The sequence below is a fragment of the Apis dorsata genome, unplaced genomic scaffold (genome assembly GCF_000469605.1).
Source record: "Apis dorsata unplaced genomic scaffold, Apis dorsata 1.3 scaffold_142, whole genome shotgun sequence".
In the NCBI taxonomy this organism is placed as follows: Eukaryota; Metazoa; Arthropoda; class Insecta; order Hymenoptera; family Apidae; genus Apis; species Apis dorsata.
In genome coordinates, this window is record NW_006263433.1 from 619,170 (window position 1) to 630,074 (window position 10,905).

At 20.4% G+C, this 10,905-nt stretch overlaps 3 protein-coding genes across 5 annotated transcripts in view; 2 read left to right on the forward strand and 1 right to left on the reverse strand.

The window, feature by feature from the left end:
- Positions 1-302: 302 nt before the first annotated feature.
- Positions 303-7,545, forward strand: LOC102675225 (SH3 domain-binding protein 5 homolog). Of its 2 annotated transcripts, XM_031509345.1 has the most exons (9): positions 308-564; positions 1,680-1,742; positions 1,912-2,049; positions 2,143-2,304; positions 2,481-2,778; positions 2,892-3,052; positions 3,153-3,513; positions 6,786-6,942; positions 7,453-7,545. In XM_031509345.1, exons 1-8 carry the CDS (start codon positions 517-519, stop codon positions 6,842-6,844), a joined length of 1,290 nt encoding a protein of 429 aa, XP_031365205.1. In that variant the 5' UTR covers positions 308-516; the 3' UTR covers positions 6,845-6,942; positions 7,453-7,545. The 2 variants fall into 2 exon arrangements, with proteins under 2 accessions (XP_031365204.1, XP_031365205.1); XM_031509344.1 differs by lacking the exons at positions 6,786-6,942; positions 7,453-7,545 and having other exon boundaries at positions 303-564; positions 3,153-4,833.
- On the forward strand, positions 6,845-10,222 carry LOC102674820. 2 transcript variants are annotated; one of them, XM_031509347.1, is made up of 5 exons: positions 6,845-6,982; positions 7,512-7,726; positions 8,530-9,184; positions 9,623-9,842; positions 9,946-10,222. In XM_031509347.1, exons 2-5 carry the CDS (start codon positions 7,555-7,557, stop codon positions 10,132-10,134), a joined length of 1,236 nt encoding a protein of 411 aa, XP_031365207.1. In that variant the 5' UTR covers positions 6,845-6,982; positions 7,512-7,554; the 3' UTR covers positions 10,135-10,222. The 2 variants fall into 2 exon arrangements, with proteins under 2 accessions (XP_031365207.1, XP_031365206.1); XM_031509346.1 differs by lacking the exon at positions 6,845-6,982 and having other exon boundaries at positions 7,258-7,726.
- Positions 9,831-10,905, reverse strand: part of LOC102674686 (SH3 domain-containing protein Dlish) — a 2,363-nt gene continuing 1,288 nt past the window's right edge. Inside the window, exons 4-6 of the mRNA XM_006613340.2 lie at positions 10,826-10,905; positions 10,213-10,613; positions 9,831-10,123 (exon numbers count right to left, since the gene is read on the reverse strand). Coding sequence (XP_006613403.2) covers positions 10,339-10,613; positions 10,826-10,905 — 355 coding nt within the window. The 3' untranslated portion in view covers positions 9,831-10,123; positions 10,213-10,338. The remainder of the gene's footprint in view (positions 10,124-10,212; positions 10,614-10,825) is intronic.

A 10,905-nucleotide genomic window follows, 5' to 3' on the forward strand; every position in this document is an offset into this window, starting at 1 on the left:
TTTTAAAAGTAACTATATATTTTATATTAGATTAAAGCATATTATTTTTAAAAACATAATGAAAATTATAGATAAAATTTAAAATTATTTAAATTTATAACATTATATTAAACTATAGCTATATATACTATCAACAAAAAATAGCGAAAACAAAAAAATATTTTTTATTAAATTTTTTCTTAAGAAAAAATTACTATTTTATATAATTTTATAGTATTTATCATGTATACGTTATTTATTCATATATATACATACACTACTATGTACTACTCACACAATTACACTTATACTTACAACAATTCAGTTTAGTACTTACTATTCAGAAGTGTCTATATTCTATATCTTAATGTGCGTAATTGTTTAACGTTTTCTTTTTAAAATATGAATGACAACAGATAATTTTATATGCTAATTATTATAAAAGTTATTTATTATTTAAAGAATTATATATATTCATAAAAACTCACAATGAATTGAATTTTATAATTCAGTTATTTAAATGTCAATAATTAAAGAATGGATGTTACGGATAATGTTGATGGATCTTTAGATCCTCGCATACAGGTAATTAATTATATTTGAAAAATCATTTTTTCTTCATGTTCATTCTCTTACTGTTAAGAGATTTCTTTTTAAGAAAAATAGGTTATAGATAAGATAAAGCTTATTATAGGTTATATACGTAAATAACCTATTACTAAATACAATAGTAATGTCTAATACAGACTGGTACCGTGTTCCACTTTACTTTCACTTCATTTTTCGTTGCATATAAATTCTATATATATTAGTTAATTATAAATTATTATTTTAATAATATATATTTTTAATTGTTTATTGCATATCTATTTTTAAAAAAAATGTATTATATATATTTATATACTTTTTTATGCTCAATGTTAATAATTAATATTATATATGCATTAATGTTAATAGTTAATAAAATATAAATATAAATATAATAATAATAATGAAAGTAGTAAAAAAAATAGTAGAAATTATTATATAATAATTTAAAAAAATTGAAATACAAAAAACTAAAAAAACAAATTTATTCATTTGTTTATCATGATATTTATTTTTTCTATTAAATAAGAAACTATTAATAAAAATAATAGAGAAAAATAAGTTATTAATTATAAAAATAATATATTATTTTATTATTTTTAAATATTTATTATAAGAACACTATAGTACAAAAAAATTTCAATAATTAAAAATATTTTTATAAAATTAAAATTAAAGTATATTTTAAAATATACTTTAATGGTAATTATAATTCTTTCTAATACAGATTATTTAAAATAAATATTAAATAATAAAAAATTACAATTATATTTAAATAATATTATATAATAAAATTATTATATTTAAATGTATAATGAATGTTCTTATTAGTAATCATACTTATTATAATCTTACATATATATTTTTCAATCATATTTTCAATCATATGTATATAAAAATTTTTGACATATCAAAATTTAAAAATACATATTGAAAAATATTGAAAAGAATTAATATTAAACATAAATTATTTTTATATGTTTTTTATTATCATTTTTATTATCATTATATTGATATCAAATATTTTATAAAATTGTTTAATAATATAATAATAATAATAAATCATTTTAAATTTTGTTTTTAAAAATTGATAATGAATTCAACATTTTTAGATTGAATTGGAAAATTTAAATGATGCAACAGATGATATAAATAAACTTGAAACTGAATTAGATGTAAGTTATGTATATTTTATGTAAGTTATGTATGTATGTATTTTTTTTATATTACACAATATAATTTATATATATATTAATGCATATTGAATTAATACTTTAATATAAAACATTAAAAAAATAATTATAGTTTATAAAATTAATACAAAATATAACATTTATTATATAGGAAGCTCATACTGCTTTTAGACAATTATTATCTGAAACCACTAAAAGATTAAAAGATATATTAAATAAGGTAGGAAATAGTTATGTTGAAAAAGCAAGATGTTATTATGAAGCACTTGAAGTAGCACGTCAAGCTCAGGTGAGATATTAAAAATATGTGTTAAATTTTGAAAAATAATTAATTGAAATCTTATTTTGAATAGATATAATGTCATATATAATGTCATTGTAGATAAAATGTCAACAACAAGCTCAACTATTTCAAAGAGCAAGTGAAATTCATGCAGCAGCAAAAGAAACTGTAGCATTAGCTGAAAGTAGATTTATGTCACATCAACATGAATGGAATTTTGATCAAGCTTGGCAGGATATGCTAAATCATGCAACTCTTAAAGTAATGAAATTAAAAAAAATTAAAGTAATAAATTGATATATAAATTATTATATATTAAAATATATAATAAAATATGATATAATGATGAATATAATAAAATTAATATAATAAATAAAATAAGTAGAAAATAAAAATTAATTAATTTCATTAATTCATCAATCATAATTATATCATAGGTTATGGATGCTGAAAATCAAAAAGCAGAATGTGGTAGAGAACATTATAGGAGAGCAGTATTATTTAATGATGCTGAGAAAAAACTACTACAATTAGAAGAAAAACATCATCGTTCCATAATAAAAGCACGACCATATTTTGAAGTTAAAGCACAATGCGATCAGATGTTAGCAACTCAAAAAGAACGAGTTGAATGTTTACAAAAAGCAATACAAGATGCAAAATCTAATTATGCCACAAGTCTCCGTAGATTAGAAGAAATTAGTAATCAAATACATCAACAGCGTCAGGATTATGGTACATATACTGTTTAATATTATTTTAATCAATAATTTCATATCTTATAACTTTAGATTAAAATTATACATATATTAAGTATATCTGTTAAATAATTATATTTATACTTTTAGATTTTATAGCTAATGGACCGCGAGAACCAGGTGTTGGTGCAGAATTAGTTAGTCCGCAAAAGATTTCAAATTATGATATAGAATTTAATCAATCAAATAGCAATAGAATAAAGGATATTATGAATAATCAAATGAAGTATAATAGAATACAAGATTATGATGTTAGTAAAAGCTTCGTAATCTTTTTTGTAATAAAAAATAATATACTTAAAAATATCAATTTTAATTAATTAATCAATTTATCAATTTGTTATGTTGCAGAATTCTTGTCAATTACAAGAAGATATAGAATATCTTGGAAAAAGATCAGTTGATGGAAGTGAAGCAATATCTTCTCAATGGGAATTAGAACTAGAAGCTAATTTAGAAAATTTGAATAATTTATCTCTTGAGAATTCTATACTTGATCATGATAGTAAAAATGAAAGTACCAATTTACATTTTTATAATGAAGAGAATTCAAAATCACATAAGTTTTTAGAAAAATTAAATTATAAATTTTCACAAGATAAAGATCATTCTATTCAAAATTTAAAGCAACCGAAAAATCTATTTAAAGATTTTAAAACTTTGAAAAATCCATTTGTAAATAAATTTTTAATGACATATTTTGAAGAACCAAGTAAGGATATGTTAAATGATTCAAAATTAAATAAACATAAAACTAATATAAAAGATAGTAAATCAAAATCGTTAAATAATAGTCCTATGAAAATAAATATATTTAATTTAAGCTCAAAATTCATGGAAAAGAACATACATCAGAGAATAGCAAAATATGTGCCAAATAATGTTTTCAATTTTGGTTTTAGTAATAATAAATCTCAAAGTAATAGCGATCTTAATCTATCTTCGAATCTTAATACCAGTTTTATAGAAAAATATCAAAGTTTTGATAATATTATAGATGATAAGACTGAGAATTTCAAAGATAATGTTACAAATTTAAAATATATACAATCGTTTATAGTAAAAGAAGTCAATGATAATGGCCTAAATGTTGCAACAAAATTGCAAAATGCACAATTAATCAATTCTAATACCATAAATTTACAATTAAAAAGAGACATGATATTAAAAAAAAAATGGTTTAGATCTAATTCTATACAATTCTTACCTTCTAACATTAATTCATCACCAATAAAATCAGCTGTATATTTACCAAATGAACAATCTTTAAATAGAAATTCATCTTATTCTAGTAAATATTCTGTTTCAAAATTATCAGAAAAACAATTAATTATTAACGATTTACCATTATTATCACTATTTAAAAAAGATAATTTATTGGTCAATAGTAAAAGTATTAGTATGATTAATTTAAGTGAAAAACAGAATTTTATATCATGGGATGATTTACATTTAAATAATATAAAAACTTTAAGTTCAGAAATATTACCAAATTTAAAAGATAGTTCATTTTCTAAATTTATAAGTTAAAGGTATAATCAAATTAAATAAATGTGATATATTAAATATTTCATAATTTTCTAATAAGTTTAAACATAATTAAAATATATTATTTTTCGTTTTAATTTATATAAAAAGCTTAATAATATCGAATAATCATATAAATTTTATTTGACAAGTTATATATGTATAGGATATTCTTTTGGAAACATCCAACATCGATATCTCGAAAATCATATATTTTCGGGGAAAGGGTTGAATTTTCAAGATATCTATGTTGAAAGTTATTCAAATGAATATCCAATAAAGTAAGTATAAATATAAATTATTTATTAAAGAAAAATAAAAAAAAATTAAATAATTATATTATGTTAATGTAAAACATGAATCTCATGTATCTTAACTGCAATTGATTTAAAAATTGTACAATATGTTTTTATATATGTACATATAAGAAATGAAGTTATGTCAGAAAAATTATATATTTATGATAATATTTTTTTGTAACAAATACATTATTTCTACTTGTATTCAATTATGCATTAAATTATTTTTCATTATTGTTTCATTATGTTTAAAATTATGTTATTAATTATATATACTCTTTTTATTCAATTCTATATATTATTAATTTTCACATTATAATAAATATTATATTATTTTTTTGAAATTTTTTTGAAATTTCTCGATCATTATAATAATAAAATTTTGTATTAAAGAATTTATTTAATTTATTTATATTATTAACTTTATTGTTATTACATTATTATATTTGGAATGTTATTATAATACTGCAAAAATTTATTAAAGTATTTATAAAATTCCGAAAAAATTTTTACAGATATTTAATTTTGCTAATATTACTATTAGCATATTGATTATACTATTGACTTTAAAAAATTCTATATATTAATATTCTAAATTGAATTATGCAATATTATATATATCAAAAAAATTAAAATTTATATTAAAAAAAGTCTTTGTTAATTATATTTCCAAAAATATAATAAAAAATAAATATAATTATTACATAATAAATGTAATTATTATATAATTATATATATTAAATGTTTATTGTAAATTAACAATTATTTTAATGGTAATTTTGTATTCATTTAAAAAAAATTTTAAAATGAATTTCATTTTAAAAAGAATTATTAATAAAAATAATAAATAAAATTTATTTTATGCATTACATATAAGATATCTTAAGTAACTTATATATAATATATATTTTGTTTATATTATTATATAATATTTTGTATTATATTTTTAATCATATTTACAAATATGTCAAGTTATCAACGATCAATGGGTTATTAGCTGTGAACATAAAAATCAATACATATAAATGTAATTAACAGTGGGACAAAGATAGATTTATATCTTAATGCCGAATTTTTAAATAGAGATATTTACATAAACATTATATGAAATATAATATTAATTTGTTAATTTTTTGCACATACGTAATAAAATTGCAGATGATGTAAATAAAATAATATATTTAAATTTCTTATCTCTTATATTTATTGATATATTTAAATTTCTAATCTAATCGTTGAATTATTCTTTTGACAAAACTTTGAAAAGAGAAGATTTTATTTGACGAATAATAAAAATTTAAATAAAACTTTATAAATAAACATAATAATATAAATATAAAATAAAAATAGAAAAAATGATAATAATCTAAACATCGAAAAATACGTTTTTTTCAAAGCCTAGTTTTCAAATATTTGAAGGTATCGAAAAGTGACAAAGAAGATAGATGTCAAAATGGTTTTTCAAATGTAATAAGCAAATCATACGTATCGCAGTTTATCTCGTCAATGTACGTGAAACGTTTTTAAGTAATAAATTGTAGCGAATTAAAAACACAAAAACTTTAATAGACATTTTATATACACATTCAAGTTATCTATTTATTCGAAAATATTATTGAAACTATTATATTACTTATAAACTTATTAAAATCAAGAGAATTGAAAAATATTCATATTTAAAAATAATTATTGTGAATACGATATTGAAGGCATATTTGGTAATACTTTCTAATCTGGTAATTATCTAAATTTTTCATTGTAAAAATTTGTCATGATTTTAAATTATGTACATATTATACATATTAAATTATTTTATTTTTCATATATTAATAAATAAAAAATGGTAAAAAAGAACTTATAATATATATAATAACTCAATTAATTATATATATGTATTTTAAATATAAAATTAAAAATAAAAATTATTTTATAAATAATTATTTTATCTTAATTTTTCTAGTCATATATTTGTTAAAATTTAAAAAATTATTATTGCTTCATATACATATATTGAAAAAATATAATTTATGAAATATATTTATATTTATATATTTATCTTAATATTACAAAAAAATAAAAACTATTTTAGGGAAATATTTAAAAAAAATAAAAAAACGAAATTAATAAAACTTATAATAATATTCGTTACGTTTTACAGTAACAAGAAGTGCGTTATTACATACAATAGGCAAACATTTAGAGAGTTGTTCAAAGTGATATACGAGCTGACCCGAGAATCCAAAGAAAAGAAAATGGATAAAGAAAATCACCGAGTTAACAAAGCAAACTGCAATTCGATAAAGAATCAGAACGAGGCACGTGATTTAGTATTCAAGGGAGACGAGATTCAAAATTGTGAATAAATAGATTGATCCATTTTAATTTTTTACCATCAATATTCTATTTTAAGGAATAATTTAAATTATTTTATCGTATATTTATATTTGAAATATATAATAAATTTTTTTACATATTTCAAAAAAACCTTTTTTTTATAAAAAATATTTATTATCTACATAATACAGTTTGTTTAAATTTATTTAAATAAAATTATGCTATAATATCGAGAATTGGAAATAAATTGAAAATACATTTAGATTAAAACCTAATTTTGTTTGAAGTATATGGATTTTTTGTTTATTTAAAGAATAAATTTGAAAATAATTCAAGATATGTATACTTAGCTTAACGTAAATCGCAATAGAATTAAAGAGAGATTATATTTTGAGTAGTATTTTTATTGTGTGATAGGCAGAAAAAATCCGAACTAAAAATTATAACTTACAATGATTACATGTAATAGTAGCATGAAAGAATTTTTTCAGCGTGCAGAACTGAAAGAACAAAATGATGAAAAGAAGATACAAGAAAACAAAAATTTTAGAAGTGGAACGACCAAGGAGAAAGAAATAAAAAGCGAAGAAGATATGAAACAAGATGAAGAATTACTGATACCACATGGGAATACGATGTTTGGACTCTGTGCTATTTGTCATCTCGCTCTTGGAAATATAAATTCTAATTTTAGTCAATATATTCCTTGTTCAAAGGGTCACGCTGTATGTCAACGTTGTATTCAACACTTTGCGCTTCAATCAGGTTAATTAACATAATCTTTTCAAATTAATAAAATAATTATCATTAGTATATAGACATTTAAAACGGGAATATGATTATGAATATCTCATTCGTTTTTGATAATAAAAATAAAGTTTTTGATAATAGATTAAACTTTACTTGGAGAAACACATAATCTGACATTAATCATTTTTTTTTATAGAAGAAATAAAAAGAGTAATTTTATTTTTTTTTAATTTTTTTTATTTAACTTTTAATTTTTTTTGTGAATATTTTCAAATGAATACTATGATTTATAATTAATGATTATTCAAAGTCAATTACGATAAAAAAATAAATTAATTTAAGAAAGTCTTCATTGTTATATCATTTTTATAATTATTTTATGTATAAGAATCGTTAAATACTACTATGCAATAATATACAATAATATGTATTTAAACTTCATATTGTACAACTTAAAATTCATATCTATTCACAAATATTGTTATTATTTTAAGATATATATATCATCGACTAAAATACGGATTTGTAATATTCATTTTGCGAAACAGTACTAGAGAAATGTAGAATTCAATATGAAAGAAGTTGATATGATTTTCATCTATGATTTTGTCCTAACAAACAATATTAATTTGTTTAATTAATATATTAATAATATTTGATTATTTTTTAAAAATAACTTATTTCTCATTTTAGTTGACTTTGAATAATTTTGAGTAGCCATCAATAATCATTACATTCATCTTAAAACATCTTGTCAGAATATATTATTCTATTAAAAAAAAAATAAAGTTGATAGAAATAAAAATTATATATTGCAGATCCTGGCTGTATTCTTTGTCATGCACAGTATCAACAATCAAATATAAATTTATCGCGAGAAAGTAATGTTAGTTTGAATTCAATATACACGCATCTAAAGAGAATGCAAATTCCACGACAACAATCGGAATATTATTCGAAGCATCATCAACATTTACAGCAATACATCCCTATTGACATTGAACAATCATATAACAAGTCTTGGAATCAAAATTATCCATGTGCAACACAAAATATTGAAAGAAATACATTAGGATATTACAATGATTATTTTGAAGAGATATCTGATTATGATCAAATTAAAGAACAAAATAACATGCGCGAACAACGAAACAAAAATTGTGACAAACAGAGACGACAAAGTTATTGTAATTTATTTAAAAAAGGAAATACAGAGTCATATATGTCTGAAGCAAAAGTTAGCGGACAAATTAGCGCAGAATGTTCTCGAAGACCGATTCGCTGTCCACGAGTTGATTGTGCCATAAATGTAGCTTTTTCAGCGTTAACTCATCATTTCATTTTTGATCATCCAGAAGTACCTATCCTGAATGTAGAGCCAGGTATTAAAAGTACACTCATCGTCAGTTTTAGTGCCCTATCTTCCAATTCTAGTAGATGTCTGGCTCTCCTTTTAGTTTCCGGTAAACTCTCGTGAGTATAAATAAATATATTTCATTTAATATAATATTCAAAATTTACTGTTATTATAAAAATAAATCTTTTTCATTCAAATATAAAATAAATAAATAAAAATGAATGTTAAGCATTTGTACATTTAAAAAAATCATTATCACTATTAACAATATAGAAAAAATAATTTAGAAAAGAATTGAAAAATAATATATTTAACTATATCATTTTATTATATTTATATTGAAATGATTTCTATGACTTATATATAATTTATTTTGAAATTTTGAATTAATTTTCTAATTTCTAATTAAAATTTTTATTTTTATTCTTTTCAAATAAATTTTTTATTGCTAATAGTAATAAAAAGATTTTAGATATAACAAGATTTTAGATATATAAAAAGACATATAATATTTTAAAAATGCAATCAATTTAATATTAAATTTTTACACTAAGAGAACCTGTTGCGAGATTGTTTAATGGTAGTCAAATCAACCCAAAATATCGAAATCGTTTACCATTACCAGTATTAGCTGCTCGGCTACATTGTACAGATCAATGCATATCTAATGACAAGATTAATAAAAAGAAAAATTTTCATGAGAAAGATATAATTATCGCTTGGGTTGCTGGGCTGGATATTGGAAATACAAACAAACTTTTATGTAGTATTCAGGTATATTATATAATTTTGCTAACAAACAAATATTTAGTTAAACAAATGATTAATATCTATGTACATAATAAATGATATGCGTATTCGACTACTTTCATAACAGGCTGTAGACAAGATTGATAATGAAGGCTTACGTTGCCTAACATATACAGGTCCAGTGAATTCATTAAGAACTGCTCAATGTCCTCAAGACATTTTTTCAACAGGTGATTGCATAGTTCTGCATGAAGGTCTTCTCAGTCACATTACATCAGATTGTGCTACACTCAATGTCAATGTTACTGTGCATTAAATATATTACAAATGTGATATATTAAATTAAATTTCAATATTACTTAAAATGTCTATTAAAGGCGGGAATAATACTTACATAGAAAAAATCATATCTTTGATGTATATCCAAATTTTGGGTATCGTTTGAAGTGTAATACTATGTAATAGTATATTATTATTTGAATATATATATAAAATGTTAGAGAAAAGTATGTTTGATATGTTATAAACTCGTCATAGCAGGAGGCCGAGCATACGCTTTTGGAATAAATCCATATTTACGAGTTTTAGGCGCATATGCCCACAACCAACCATCTACAGTTTGATTTCCTAAATCCGCATATATCCAGTCAGCTCTTCTCACAGATAAATCATCTGGCGCCTGCGCCTTATAATCGTAAAGTACTACTAATTCCGTGCCATTTGTCTCATCTCGAAAATCTCGTAAACCTTTTTGTTGTAATGACTCATTTCCTGACATATTGTTATTTGCTTTTCCTTGAAATGAAATAATATTTAAATATATTATATTATTATAAATATATAATATAAATATAATATAAATATAACTTAAATATATTAAAATTAATCGGATTTAAATATAGAAATTAAAATTTTATATTATATCAAATAATATTATGTAATTAAATTTGAATTTAAATTTTCCTATTTTATTAATTTTAATTTCTATTAAAAAAAATAAAACCAACCTAAAGCATGTGTTTCTGTAGATGTAGTAGCTACAGTAGTAGTGGTAGTGGTTGTAGTAGTTGTAGTTGCATATGAATGG